The 16088-nt window shown below is 44.9% G+C and overlaps 1 protein-coding gene across 1 annotated transcript in view; it reads left to right on the top strand.

Annotated features, from left to right (window-relative positions):
- Nucleotides 1–15367: 15367 nt before the first annotated feature.
- Nucleotides 15368–16088, top strand: part of LOC125448780 (chloride channel protein ClC-Kb-like) — a 67098-nt gene continuing 66377 nt past the window's right edge. Inside the window, exon 1 of the mRNA XM_048524311.2 lies at nucleotides 15368–15684. Within this exon, the coding sequence (XP_048380268.1) occupies nucleotides 15459–15684 (226 nt within the window). The 5' untranslated portion in view covers nucleotides 15368–15458. The remainder of the gene's footprint in view (nucleotides 15685–16088) is intronic.

Raw genomic sequence — 16088 nt, 5'->3', positions numbered from 1 at the left:
ATTGTTCTGTGTTTCTAATAAGTGCAGTTGAGGCAATTCATGTAAGTACTCAAGCCTGCCCTCACTCGAACCACCCCTTTGCAAAGGTGTTGCAAGCTCATGATGACAATGCACAACAGTCTTGGGTAATGATTATATTGTTTTCAGTTTGCACAGAATTGTAGAGTGACCAACCAGGAATATTTAAGGCCTATAGAAATGAGAACAAGATTAGGCCATCTGGTCCCTTCAGCCTGCTCTATCATTCAGTAGGATCATGGCTGATCTGACATTCCTCGTGTTCACTTTCCTGGCTTTTCCCTACTGATCAAGAATGTCTCCCTCTTTCAACTTTAAATATACACAAGGACTATGCACCCACTGCTGTCTGTGGTAAGGAGCTCCAAATACTCTCAACACTTTGAGAGAAGAAATTCCTCCTCATTTCAAGTCTTAAATTGGTGCCCCTTTATTTTAAGATTGTGTCTTGTGGTGCTAGACTCTCCCAAGAGGGGAAACATCCTCTCAGTATTTAACCTATCAAACCCCTTAAGAATCCTACATATTTCACTGAGATTCCCTCTCATTCTTCTAAACTCCAGTGAGTAAACAAAAGTGGGAAGCAAGTGACTGCTTCTTTTGTCTGAGGTACGGTTTCCTGATTGCGTGGCCATTGAATACTGCCCAGACTACATACAGAGTAAAGCTCTCTCTGCATCATATCTGTCTCACTCCTGGAACTGCTGCAGCTCAGAATTCGATACACAGTAAAGCTTCTCTAACATTATCCCCACGGGGTAGATACACAATAAACCTCCATCTATCTTTTAAACTGAAAGTAAAGCTGCCTCAACCTTGGAGAATTGTTTCACTTTGAATTTACAGCCACCATTTCCGGAAATACTTCAACGCAGTCATAAATACAAAGTCTTGGCTACACTCAGCCTGTGTGACAGTATCCATGGAGAGTGGAACAGAGTCGACCTCTAACTTATTCAGAATTTCACTCTTCATGGTATTGTGCCCTTCAGTTCCATTGTCAGGGTGCTGAGGTGAGTTAAGCTTGTCCTGTTTAATAAATGTACACGAGGTGGCAATGTGTAATGTGTACAGTGATTGTGACAGCAGTCAATGGACACTGCTTGGCTTTGGAACTCTGATTCACATAACATGGTAACAGACCCTTTGGTCTAACTGATTCATACCAACCACGTTCCCAAGCTAGTCTTGCTTGCCTGCATTTAATCATGTCTCTCCAAACCTTTCCTATTTGTGAACCCAACCAAACATCTTTTAAATGTTGGAACTGTTCCTGCATTCACCACTTCCTTCAATTTGTTTTGTTGTTGTCACGTATCTAAGTACAGAGAAAAGCTTATGTTTTGCAAGCAGTACAGGCAGGCTATAGGATGCCTAGAGTGCGACATACAAGGTTACACTGCACACAATGAGCACAAAGCAAGATCAACATTAGATTTGAAATTAAGAGGTCCATTCAGCAGTCTGAAAACAGCAGGGAAGAAGCTGTTCTTGAACCTGTGTTAAGGCTTCTATCTTCTGCCTGATAGAAGAGGTTGGAAGAGAGTATTAAACCGGGCTGGCAGAGGTCTTTGATGTTGGATGCCTTTCTGTGGCAACAAGAAGTGTAAATGTGGTCCATGGATGGGAGGTTGTCTTCTATGACGGTCTGGGCCATGCACACAACTTTCTGCAATTTCTTATGGTCCTGGATGGAGCAGTTGCTGCGCTACACCATTATGCAGCCAGATAGAATGCTTTCTATGGTGCATCTGTAAAAGCCAGTGAGAATCCTTACGTAAATGTCACTCCACACACGAATTACTCTAATAAAGTTGCCTCTCACATCCTTTTTAACCTTTCTCTTCATTTTAAAACTATGCCCTTGAGTTTTGGACTCCTCCACCCTGCAGAAAAGATCCTTGCTATTCACCTTACCTTGATTTTATGAACCTCTTGCACTCCAGTGAAAAATATCCTACCCTATTTTTTAATAACTCGGACTCTCCAATCCTGGCAACGTCCAGGTAAGTCTTTTTCAAACTCCCTCCAATTTAATAATATCTTTCCTGTAACAGGGCCACCAGAACTGCCTCACCAACATCCTGTACAACTTCAACATGCCCCAACTCCTACCCTGCAAAGGTCTGAGCAATGAAGGGAAGTGTGCTAAATGCCTTAACAGCCCCGTCTGCCTGTCATGCAAATTTTAAAGAATTATATACCTGAACCCTATAGTGGCTAAGTGCGGGTCAGGGGATAAGAAATTATGCAGTGAATGACTCACCTCCTGACTCCAAGTCTGTCCACCATCTACAAGGCACAAACAAGGAGTGTGGTGGAATACTTCCCATTTGCCTGGGTGAATGCAGCTCCAACAATACTCAAGAAGCTCGACACCACATAGAATAAGTAGTCTGCTTGATTGACAGCCCATCACCACCTTAAACATTCACACATTGACTCCTTCCACCACCACGCGGCAGCAATGCGTACTATCTACAGGATGAACTGTAACCTCTAACCTCTAGAAGGGCAGCTACTTGGGAGCACCACTGTGCAAGATCCCCCATGCGTGCAGAATATCAGCTGAGGATCAGTCAATCCTGGTTCAATACCAGCACTAACTGCTTGATTCTGCCTTGATTCAGAACGTTGTTTATTCTGTAATTGCAATGTCGCTTAGGATTTGAGAATTGAATATGTAGTTGTTAATTCTGGTTGATGACATTCCTGGAAATGACCTTCCTGCCTCTGACAGAGTCATAACATATCGCTCGGGGCCAAGATTATGAATGATCTGCAGAGACATTCATTAGGTCTGCTGAGCAGATAAGGCAATAAGACATTGGAGCAGAAGTAAGCCATTCAGCCTATCAAGTCTGCTGTGCTGTGCCACAAGATGTAGCTAATCTGATCATCCTCAACTCCACTTTTCCCTGTAACTCTTAATTTCCTTCCTAATTAAAAATCTATCACAGCCTTAAGATACTTAATGACCCAGACTCGACAGAAAGAATTCCACTGGTTGACTACCTTCAGAGAAGAAACTCCTCTTTATTTCTGAATAAACCTCATTCTGAGATCATATGTGGTCCTAGACACTTCCACAAGAGGAAACAACCTCTCCACATCTACCCTGTCAAGTCTCCTAAGAATCTTAAATGTTGCAATAAGGTTGCCTCTCATTCTCCTAAACTCTAATGAGTCCAAATTTCTCAACTTCTCCTCAAAAGAAAATCCTTCCATACCTGACATCAACCTAGTGAACCTTCTCTGGACAGCCTGCAATGCCAGTATACCTTACCTTAGGGGACGAAACTGTTTAGTCACAGTATTCTAGCTGTGGTCTGACTGGTGCCTTATATAGTTTTGGTAAGACTGGCCTATTTTCATTTTCCATTCCTCCTGAAAATAAATGCCAGCAGTCAATTTGCCCTCCCTGTTACCCACTGAACTCAGATCATGTAATCCCTACATTGTGGAAGCAGGCCACATTCAGCTCATTGAGTCCTCACCAACACTCGCTAGAGCATCCTACCTATTTCTGTAACCCTGCATTTCCCATAGCTAATCCACTCAATCTACGTACCTCTACTGTTATGAACTGAGGTTGCCCCTACCCCGATAACTAAAACCAAAACTCCCAGAGAAGTTCACCAAACCTCATAAGCTGCTAAAGCAAGTACAAAAAGTAGTATAACCTGCCTCATCTCTCAAACTGTTATAAAGGAAGGTTAAATGTAATGAAATCTTTTCACTCACTCTATAGTCAACAAGTAACAATTTATTTATCTAACTCTAACCGTGAACAAATTAACAGAACTACTAACAAAACAAACAATTCCCCCTTAACTACTAACTAATCCCAAATAAAACAAAATTCCAATGGTATGCAGTTCCATTAGATACAATTCCCACTTATATAATCCAAATTAATAAAAATAATTATAACTTAATCTCTCAAATTACAGTTAGGATAAGTCTTCTGGAGTGTTCTTTGCCTTCCCCACTGTCCTCCAGTCAGGAACACCTTCCATCAAATTCTGAGTCAGGAATATTGGCTTAGAGTCCCACTGAGCCTTTGGTTTAGATTATGGTTGTCTGAGACCTTCGAGAACTGACAGCCGGTGATTCCTTTTATATATAGCTGAGAGCTGCTGTCTTGGCAGATGACTCTCCCCAGTTTTCAAATACCCTCTTCTGTTATACCCTTGATGACCTGTTAATTTTTTAAAACAGGATCGGTCCTGGTTTGTCAAAATGTATTTGGTTTTCACTCTGTAAGTGCCTGGTTTAAATTACTTGACTGATAATCAAACTGGTTGCCTTCATCACAAAATAAGAGTACTGCCTGGTTGCCAACTACACAGACTTTTGTTGCAAATGTTTCAATTTTGAGAACTCTGTGCATCTGCTGTTGCATGCATACATTTTTAAAAAAATATCCAAGCCTAGAAAAATATATCATTTTTTAAAGGGACTATGCACTCTTCCTGCCCCCCCCCCCCATCATTTTATAAACATCAAACACTCTAGACAACTTTGCAACAATGGCCAACTCACTTAACTTGCACATCTTTGGACTGTGGAAGGAAACTCATGCAAACACGGGAGTGTCTGCATGGGTTTCCTCCACAGTCCAAAGATCTGCAGGTTAGGTGGATTGGCCATGGTAATGTGGGTTTCCAGGATTACAGGTCTGGGTGGGATGTCCTTTCGAGGGTTGTTGGCAGAATGGTCTCTTTCTGCACTGCAGGGATTCTATAATGTTTCCCACAGCAGGAAGTGGAAAGGAGGTGAATGAAAGTCTCACAAATTATTTTGACTGAGACTAGAGGTATTAACTGTTGCCCTCGTCCCATACTCCATGGGTCACAACACAGAAATGGATGACTAATTAAATCCCTTGTCTGTATCAGGTTTCAAACAACAAGACCTGTCATCTAAGTTATTTAACAAATATATAGGTTTATTATTAAAATAAACTGTGTTGATTGATTTATTGTCATGGGTACTTAAGTACAGGCAGATCATAATAAGCAAAGACATACACATCATAGGCTGAAACAAAGAACTAGAACAGAGGCATACAAGTTATATTGCGTGGGGTGTTTGCTAGTCAAGATCAGCATTGTTTGAAGTTAGACAGTCCATTCATCAGTCTAATAATGGCAGGGAAGAAGCTGTTCTTGAACCTGCTGGTGCGTGTGTTCAGGCTTGTGTATCTACTGCCTGAAGTTGTACGAGAGCATTGCCGGGATGCGATGGTCTTTGCTGATATTGGTAACAATGGGCCATTTAGATGGAGTCCATGGATGGAAGGTTGGCTTCCGTGATGGTCTGGGCTGTGCACACCACCTTCTGTAATTTCTTACGGTCCTGGGCAGAGCAATTGCCGTACCAGGCCGTTATGCACCCGGACAGTATGCTTTCAGTTGTGCACCTGCAAAAGTTGGTGAGGGACCTTGTGGACATGCCAAATTTCCTGAGCTGCCTAAGGAAGAAGAGGCATTTGTGTGCCTTCTTGACTGTCACATCTATGTGGGAAGTCCAGGACAGGTTGTTGGTTATTCAATGAAAATGCAATAGTTAGTTAATATATGCTCCTTAATATGAAAGAGTTTAAAAAATAATTCTCTACCAAGATTAGCTTTCTGAAAAAAGAACACTTTAACCAATAGGTTTGAGGCAAAAGGATAAAGCATGGATTTTTATGGAATCTGCTGACCTGGCACATGGAGTCAAATCAATAATCACCCTTGTTGTCTCACATCTTGCTCAGAAAGTACAAGTTCGTTCAATTGCTCTTTTAGAAGATCAAAGAGATTTCATCCTGAACTGATGTAGAGGATGTAGAAGTGAGAGAGATCAGCTGGGCAGTTCTTTCTCACCAGCTTCCTGTCCCCCAAACAAAGTCCAGATACTAAAGCGCTTTCCATCCATTTCAAAGTGCAAAGACCAGCCCAAGCAGGGGTCCACTGCAAAGCAAGCATTTACCACCACTAGTCGTGTGACTATTAGGAAGTCTCATTTAAAAAAAAACACTCCAAGGCCCTCAGTGACCTTCCAATTACACCTTTTAAAGAAACCAGGTATTTCCTTAAAAGAACATAAGAAATAGGAGCAGGAGTAGGCCATCTGACCCTCGAGCCTGCTCGGCCATTCAATAAGATCATGGCTGATCATTTTTGTGGACTCAGCTCCACTTACCTATCCACTTACAATAACCCTTAATCCCTTTACTGTTCAAAAGTCTATCTATCTCTGCCTTAAAAACATTGAATGAGATAGCCCCAACTGCATCACTGGGCAGGGAATTCCACAGATTCACAACCTTTTGGGTAAAGAAGTTCCTCCACAACTCAGTCCTAAAACTGCTCCCCTTATTTTGAAGCTATGCCCCCGGGTCTAGTTTACCTGCCAGTGGAAACAGCCTCCCTGCTTCTATCTTATCCATTCCCTTCATAATTTTATATGTTTCTATAGGATTCCCCAGTCATTCTTCTAAATTGTAATTAATACAGTCCTAGTCTACTCAATCTCTCCTCATAAGCCAACCGTCTCAACTCTGGATTGATCCTGGTGAACCTCCTCTGCACTCCCTGCAGTGCTAGTCCATCCTTTCTCAAGTAAGGAGACTAAAACTGTACACAGTACTCCAGGCATGGCCTCACCAACATCCTGTACAGACACAGCTTAACCTCCCTGCTTTTAAACTCTATCCCTCTAACAATAAAGGACAATATTCCATTGGCCTTTTTTAAATTACCTGCTGCACCTGCAAACCAACCTTTTGTGATTCATGCACGAGGAAACCCAGGTCCCTCTGCACATAAGCATGCTGCAATTTTTCACCATTTAAATAATCGTCCAATTGCTGTTATTCCTACGTGAATCAATTTTTCCACAGCCCATCAAGAAATATACACAAACCTCCTTCATATCACCGTTAAGCTGTGGATGTCATTTTATTAATGTTTCTAGGTAAGAAAAGGCGAAGTCACTGTAGTCCCACTGTCTCATTAGAGGGAGGCAACTGGTGGTGACTGTGCCTCAGATGAAGGGAAGACATTGTGAAGGTGAGACCTTTCCAGTAACCTCAGGCAGTGCTGAAATTGAACATATGCAGTTAGTATCACGCTATGTTGTGATTCAGCTGTCCAGCCAGCAGAGCTAACCAGCACCCGGTGTTCCAGTCTTGAGCATGTTGGAGGCAGCAGTGCTTCACCTCGTGACATCAGTCATAATGTTATGCTGACGGTGTTGGAGAAGATATCCATGGTGGAACGGTTAGCCCTTTGAGCCCAATGATCTGAGCTCAAATCTTGACAGAAACCAAACGTTGTGTTCTCCCAGCAGTTGTTAAATTTGGGACGGATGAGACAAAGACTCCTGTGGGTAAATACTAACCTGAACACCTCTTGAATTTTGAAAGAGGCGCCTGTAGGGATAATTGGTAAAAATCTTTCATGGTAGTGTTGTAGAACAGAGAGACCTAGGGCTCCAGATACCTAATTCTTTTGAAGTTTGCGCCACAGGTGGACAGGGTGGTTAAGGAGGCATTTAGCACGCTTGCCTTCATTGCTCAGTCTTTTTGAGTGTAGGGGTTGGGATGTTGTGTTGACGTTGTACAGCATGTTGATGAGGCCTCTTCTGGAGCACTGTGTCCAGTTCCGGTTGCTCTGTTATTAGGAAGGATACTATTAAGCTGGAGGAGGTCTGGAAGAGATTTACCAGGATGTTGCTGGCAGTGGAGGGTTTGAGTTATAAGGAGAGGTTGAATAGGCTGGGATATTTTTCACTGGAGCGTAGGAGATTGGCAGGCGACCCTACAGAGTTTTATAAAATCTTGAAAGATATAAATAAGGTGAATGGCAGGTGTTTTTTTCCCGAGGGTCGGGGATTTCAAGACTAGGGGGCATAATTTTAAAGTGAGAGGAGAAACATTTATAAAAGACATGAGGGGTATTTTTTTACACAGACAGTGCTTGGTGTGTGAAATGAACTTCCAGAGGAAGTGGTGGATGGGGGTACAGTTACAACATTTAAAAGGCGTTTAGCAAGTACATTAAAAAGAAATGTTTGGAGGGATATGGGCCAAGTGCAGGCAGGTGGGACAAATTTAGTTTGGGAATATCGTCAGTATAGACTGGTTGGACTGAAGGGCCTGTTTCTGTGCTAAATGAATATATGAATGTGATAGATTCTGGAGTAGATCATAGATCATTCATAGAATCCGTACAGTGTGGAAACATGCCCTTTGGCCCAACAGGTCCACACTGACCCTTGGAGCATCTTACCAGACCCATCCCCCTATAACCCACCTAAGCTACACATCCCTGAACACTATGGGCAATTTTCCACGGCCAGTCCATCTAGCCGGCACATTTTTGGGTTGTGGGGGGAAAGCAGAGCACCCAGAGGAAACACACACAGACACGGGGAGAATGTGCAAACTTCACACAGACTGTCGCCTGAGGCTGGAATCAAACCTGGGTCCCTGGCACTGTGAGGCAGCAGTACTAACCACTGAGCTGGACTGAGTTGTGGGATTAGAGACTCAGAAATATCACCTTGCTCTTTAAGAAATGAACAGGGTGTGGGGACAACACAGGAAAGTACGGACCTGTCAGCCATACAATAGTAGTGGGAAAACACTAGAATCTATCCGGAAGTGATGTGGACACTTGGATAAAAGTGTGTTCAGAGATAATGGGAACTGCAGATGCTGGAGAATCCAAGATAACAAAGTGTGAAGCTGGATGAGATGCTACTTGGCCTGCTGTGTTCATCCAGCTTCACTCTTTGTTAACTTGGATAAAAATGAACTGTTTGGACATATTCAGCATGGATTTGTGAATGAGAAATTGTTCCTAGCAAACTTCATGAAGTCTTTTGAAGATGTTACTAACAAAACCAATAAAGGCGAGTCAATGGGTTTTGCATATGTGGATAGTCAGAATGCCTTTGATAAGGTTCCCCACAGAGCTTGGTTAGGAGAATTTTTTGAAAAATATGAGTGCAGGGGTAGGAGTGAAAGCAGTTGATGACACTACTCCATAGTCAGATAGCCAGTCTATCACCTAAGCAACCTGGAGCTTAAGCAAGCTATGGAAAAGACACCAGGGCAACAGGACAGAAATAAAGCAGAGAAAATGCGATACAAAGAAGTTAAAGAGACTTTTTAAAAATTTGCTTCCATTTGTGTTTATTGAATGAATGCGCTGCAATACTTCAGGAGCCTGGTATTCCCTCCCCGTGCTCTCCCGACTGGCTTTAATAATAGCTCCTCTGGCTTTCATTAACTGGTGGAAAACTTTCTTTTTAACTCGTTCAACACTCCGTGTTATTCCTGGTATTTAGTTGGGGCAGACAAGCAGGGGGACAGCTAGTTGCAGCGTAGGCCAAGAACCAAGGGAATTGTAATTCCCGATACAGTGGCCTTTCCTGTTGCTGTGGCAACTAAGAGCTGCGAATGCCCAGGGATTGAGTCCTGCTCTACTTGTCTCACCATGTGGCCTGACGAAGACAGGCTGCACATATTTAATCTGCATTCCTCATGGAATTTAGAAGGTTATGGGCCACAGTGCGTTTGACAGGAAATAGATACACAGGGGAAATGTTTTCTCTAAAGGGATGAAGGGGACCGTAATTTCAAAATTGGCCGTGTCTATTGACACCACATACCGGTGCGCTAATTCATGAAGGTACATTTACATGGAAACAGAGGGGTTATGACTGTGAACACACAGATGCATGACATTAGATTTTACTCCATGATGTAACATTGCTGGAATCATGTACGTGCACATTTCTGGGCTAGTGCTCATGCAAAGATGTAAATGAACGCATGACAGCATACTTGGCCTTTAAGATTAGATCCTTCAAGAGGGAAATTGCACAAAGCCTTGTGGAAATCTGCAATTCCCTCCAGTAAAAGCCTCTGGAACTTCTAAGACTGATCATCACACTGTCAGTAAGACCACCTATTTCTCACTGCATTACATGGCCCCAGTGTGATCATTTCATTCACGTCTTGGCTCACCCACTGGTCTTCCACATTCTACCTTCTGCCATCTGGAACTTGGCTGCCCCTGCCTTCATTCGTGGCAAGACCCATTCCTTTATCACCTCCACCCGTCCTGTGCTTGCTAACCCTCAATCAAGCACGTCTTGTTTGTCAAATTCTCCTCATTTTCAACTGCCTCCCCCTACATCACCGTAATGTCCTTCAGCATCCCCCCGACCTTCAAACCTTTGGAGTTTCCCAAGCTGCTCCAACTCTGGTGTCTGAGTTTTCCCAGTTTTAGTCACTCCACCATTAGTCAGCCTGCCTTGAGCTGCCTGCTGCCCAAGCCCTGGAATTCCCTCTCCATTTCTCTGCCTTGCTTTCCTCTTTTAAAACACTCCCTAGACCTCCCCTATCTTTGAGTAAGCTGCTGGTCTTATATCTCCTTAAGCAGCTCATTGCAACATTTGATTAATAACACTCCTGTGGAGTCCTCCTTGGGACATTCCGTTGTGGTTCTACATAAATTAGGGCAGCACCACGGCTCAGTGGTTAGCACTGCTGCCTCACGCCGCCAGGGACTCGGGTTAGATTCCACCCTCAGGCAACTGTCTGTGTGGAGTTTGCGCATTCTCCCTGTGTTTGCCTGGGTTAACTCTGGGTGCTCTGCTTTCCTCCCACAATCCAGAAATGTGCAGGCTAGGTTGTATGGCCATGCTAAATTGCCCACAGTGTTCAGGAATGTGTAGCTTAGGTGGGTTATAGGGGAATGGGTCTGGGTGGGATGCTCCAAGGGTCAGTGTGGACTAGTTGGGCTGAAAGGCCTGTTTCCACACTGTAGGGATTCTATGAAATAGAAAAGTGTGATGGACTATATGAGCTCATTGTAATCTAACTAGGGCCTTCTACTGTCTATGAAGGGAGAAACCAATTTTTAAAAATCCATAAGTTGTTGTTCTTGATGATGAATTTCTGTTGTTGAACAAATTTGGGATATAGAGCTCAAGTAGGGAAATTAGGGAAGGTAGTGGTGGACATGGACCCAGGATGCCAGGCTAATGTTCTTAGGATTTGGAGTTCAAATCCCACCAAGGCAGGTAACAAAATTTGAATCCAGTAAAATCTGGACTAAATTGCAAGCCGTGACCATGTAGCCTTTATTGAGTATTGTTTAAAATGATCACAAATGCCTTTCATGGGATGAAATCTGCCATCCTCACCTAGTCTGACTAACAATTAACTCCAGTCCCACAGCAGTACAGTTGATTCTTAAGTGCCCTCTTGTTAGTAAAGGTTGGGCAGTAAGTACAGACTTGCTAGTGATTTTCTCATCTAATGAAAGAATTTTAAGAGAAGGTGGTGCCTACCTGTGTGGATAAGCGCTGAGGTTAAAGGCTCTTTATGATCCAGCATCCATCTCATTTAATGTTCCGTTCCCAAATAGAAACATTTGATTGGTCAGACCTAGACTGATCTGTTTCAGTGCTATTTCCTGCAGCAGGACGGAGGAGTCAGCGTCTGTCCCACTTACTGGGGTGGACTGCCTGAAAGAGCATTGCAAAGTAATGGGACAGTCACCTCTGGAAAGGGAGTTTGAACCAGATGCTGCAGAATAGTGGCTCAGTGGGTAGCACCACTGCCTCGTGGTGCCAGGGACCCCGGTTCAATTTCAGCCTCAGGTGACGCCTTGTGTGCAATTTGCACATTCTCCCTGTGTTTCTTCTGGATGCTCTAGTTTCATCCCACAGTCCAAAGATGTATATGTTAGGGTGGGTTGGCCGTGCTAAATTGTCCCGTAGTGCCCAGGGATGTGCGGGTTAGGGTGTGTTGGCCGTGCTAAATTGTCCCGTAGTGCCCAGGGATGTGCGGGTTAGGGTGGATTGGCCGTGCCAAATTGTCCTGTAGTGCTCAGGGATGTGCGGGTTAGGGTGGATTGGCCGTGCTAAATTGTCCCGTAGTGCCCAGGGATGTGCGGGTTAGGGTGGATTGGCCGTGCTAAATTGTCCCGTAGTGCCCAGGGATGTGCGGGTTAGGGTGGATTGGCCGTGCTAAATTGTCCCGTAGTGCCCAGGGATGTGCGGGTTAGGGTGGATTGGCCGTGCTAAGTTGTCCCATAGTGCCCGGGGATGTGTGAGTTAGGGTGGATTGGCCGTGCTAAGTTGTCCCATAGTGCCCAGGGATGTGCGGGTTAGGGTGGATTGGCCGTGCTAAGTTGTCCCATAGTGCCCAGGGATGTGTGAGTTAGGTGGATGGGCCGTGCTAAATTGCCCAGTGTCCAGGGATGTGCAGGTTAGGTGGATTAGCCGTGGGATAGGGTGGCTCTGAGTGGAATACTCTTCCGATAATGGCTTTTGGACTCATTGGGCCGAATGGCCTGCTTCCACACTGTAGGGAGTGGCCACCTCTTATGCTAACATTTTGGTGGCCTCCAGTCTCATTATTCCTGTACTTGCGCTTTAAATCATCTCAATTTTATTACTTTCGCCTCCTCGATTTCCCTTGCCCCTACCATTGTCTTCAGCTGTTTGGGGATCCAAGCTCTGGGATTCCCTCCCTCTCTGCATTCTCTCAACCCTACTTTAAAATGCTGTTTAAAGCCTACCTGACGTGAGACCACATGTTGTAATATGTGGCTGATACAATTTTCGGTTTTCTTTGCGCCCTGTGAAATGCTTTTGGGATGGGTCACGTTGTTAAGGAGGCTACATAAATGTGGTTGTTGTTGACTGACCCTTGACTAATGTCTTTACTCTCTGCCATCGAGCTGGCTGATTGTGTGTATCTGGCCAATGGTTGGGTCTGTATAGATGCCACTGAGGCCCTCCTCTCATGGCAACAGCATTGACAGTAATGACTGGGTGCTGTTGTTCAAAATGGTTCCCAGTTGCCTATCAAGCTGCTTCATGCTTTTAAATCTGAAAGTCTTTAACGAGGAGGCAGAGTGGCAGTGGAAAAGGAAGGATAATCCTGAAATGCAGATCCCACCACCCCATCAGCCCAAAGACCCACAGGCCTGTTCTGTCACTTGAAGATACTCAACAGAGACCCGTGATCTCAAGTGGGTCTTAAATCAAGACATGGCTGATGGTAGATCAGCCAGCAGCATGTTCCAGCTCTGCCCATCCCCGCTTTGGTCAGGAGGCTCGCACACTCAGTGCTAGGACACGTTCTGCTTGGGTAAGGTGCAAAGTGGCACTGGCAGTAAACAGTTCCCGGGCCACGGGCAGAGGAGCAGGGGTCTCAGGATTTCAAGCATAACAAGTTTACAGGCGCTGCAGCTGCAGCCAGGAATTTGAAGATTAAATGGCTGGAATTTGTTCACTCAAATTCTGCAGGGTCTTAATCCTGCTTTCAATTTTCCCAGGTGTAATAAATTCGGAATTAAGTCTTGGCCAAAATTTCCCCTCTGACTCTCCACAAAAATCTCTCCGGCACTTAAATTTTTTCACTGTTTTAAGGACAGAGGTGTTTACTGTGAGTCTCTCTCTTTCTCTCTATTGCTGTCCCTATCTCTCCCCCTGCACTCCCCAATTCAAACACAGAGGGATACTGAGGCATGCTAACCCAGCTGGTTCGAGACAAAGTGAAAGGCAAAGCAAATCAGCCAGGGCTTTGAACCAGATCACCAGTGCAACAAATGTGTGTGTGTGTGTGTGTGAGAGAGAGAGAGACGGTGTGTGTGTGTGTGTGTGTGTGTGTGTGTGTGAGAGAGAGTGTGTGGGTGTGTGAGAGTGTGTGTGTGTGTTTGTGTGTGTGTGTGTGTGTGTGTGTGTGAGAGAGAGAGAGAGTGGAGCTGGAGCTGTCTCATCTCTTACCCAATGTTGTGTGTTCAAGTCTACTCCAGAAAGAAACACAGGTGCAGAGAAAATAGGAGCAGGAGTAGGCGATTCCTCCCTTCAAGCCTGCTTGTCCATTCAATATGATCATGCTGGATCATCCAACTCAATACCCTGTTCCTGCTTTCTCCCCATGACCTTTAATCCATTTAGCCCCAAGAATTATATCTCACCACTTCTTGAAAACATTCAGTGTTTTAGCCTCAACTGCTTTCTGTGTCAGAGAATTCCATAGGCTTCCCACTCTCTGGATGAAGACATTTCTCATTGTTTCAGTCCTAAATGGCCCACCGCCTATCCTTGAGTCATACAGTCCAGAAGCAGACCCTTCGGTCTAACCAGTTCATGCCAACAATAATCCCAAACTAAACTGTCCCACATGCCTGTGTTTGGTCCCTATCATTTCTTATTCAATTACTTATCCAATTGTTTTTTTAAACATTGTAACTGTACCCACATCCACCACTTCCTGTGGAAATTCATTCCACACACACAACACTCAAAACTCGCTAACACAATACTATGTGAAAAGAATTGCCTCCTGTCTTTTAAAAAACTTTCTGCCCTCACCTTAAAAATATGCTTCCTAGTCCCGAAAACCCCAACCGATCCAAAAGTCATCTGCCATTCAGCCTTACTATATTTCTCATGATTTTATGAACTTCTATAAGGTCACCCTTGATCCTTAGACCGTGACCCTCTGATTCTAGGCTAACACTACCAGTGGCAGAACCGAGGGAGCTCCACACTCAGGGTGGATTTGTAAGATCCTGTCCAGCAGAGGGTTTTTCCCAGGGTTCCTGTGCCAACATTCGTCCCCTTAAACGCGATGTCCGCCCCTCCCCCTCCCAGCCAACCAAGAGAACCCTCTTTGAGCTGTGTGTGAATCATCAGCCCGCTTCAGCAACACGTTGCTTGGTCATGTGGTACCTTGGACGTCCTGAAGAAGCAGGATGCAGGCTGGGGGGAAGGTGGAGGTGATGCTGTAAGTGTTACATTATTATGAACTCCTCGATTCCAGACAGAGGAGGTGGAGTGGGTGAGGCGATGGAAACAGGCTTAGGAGAAAGAAAAGTGGAGGCTGCGCTGTGTCACTGGGTACCATGGTGGTGGAGGGAGGAGAGGGGGTGTTTGGGGGAGAGGGCTAGGGGCAATGGTTACCATGTCACGGGCTCTGGGGAGGATCAACTCCTTCTTGTAATGCCGGCTGCTATTTGTGCAGGATTATCACGGTGGAGGGCTGTTTAGACGCCAAGGCAAAATTAATCAGAAGAGCTCAGGCATGTAGTTAATGTTCAGCAGTGACTCCTGACTTGTTCTAACTTCTGCACTGAAGCACTTTGTAATCGGACTAACTCTTGTGATAAAAACACACACACACACACAAACACACAGAGTCCTTGCAGCAACCTGTTTAAAAAAATCTAACCAATCAAGCGAGGCCAGGAGGTCAGAATGGGCTGGTTTGATCTGGAGTTTGATTACTGAGGCCAGGTTATATAAAAAAGGGATCAACCATTACACCCTTCTGCTGCAAAGACACCGAGAGGATTTCAGGCCCCAGGCCAATCACAGTCAGGAGTGTACTCCAAGACCGGAGTTCCAGTCTGGAGATGCCTCCTTATTCGGAGAAGAATGACCTGAACAAGGATGAGACGCAGGACGAGGTGGGGGAGCTCAGTAGCCCATGCCAGGCCGGTGGGCCAGAGAGGGAGGGTGAAAAGTTGGAGCAGGAGAATGCTGAGGAGGGCCACGACTCGTACAAACGCTACTTTACAGCTGATGAGAGGCACAGCGGGGCCAGGAGGGCAGTGCAGAGAATGCTCAAGATCTTGAAACGTAAGTTGGAAGGCTTCAGGAGGCATCAGTTAGGAGAATGGTGTCAGGCCCCATAACAGAGAGAGTGGTCATTCGGCCTGCCTTCTCTTTGTTGGCACCTGCAAAATCCAGAATGAAGCGCACTGGCTCCACTTTCTCCCTGTAGCTCTATATCAATTCCGAATCTAATCCCTTTGACCCACTCTCTCTCCATAGCCCGATATCAACCCCCAAACAAACCCCAGTCTCTGCCCATAGCTGTGTAATCCGCAAACCATTCCTACTTGCCCCTCTATCTCCGCATAATCCTGTATCAATCCCCAATCCAATCCCACTGCCCCACTCTCTCTATAACCCTGTATCAATCCAAAACTAATCCCACTGACCCATTCTCTCTATAACCCTGTATCAATCTCAAACTAATC

Source organism: Stegostoma tigrinum, chromosome 45 (genome assembly GCF_030684315.1).
Source record: "Stegostoma tigrinum isolate sSteTig4 chromosome 45, sSteTig4.hap1, whole genome shotgun sequence".
Lineage (NCBI taxonomy): Eukaryota > Metazoa > Chordata > Chondrichthyes > Orectolobiformes > Stegostomatidae > Stegostoma > Stegostoma tigrinum.
Note: the sequence above shows the minus strand (reverse complement) of the source record. Positions and strands in the feature narration are given on the sequence as shown.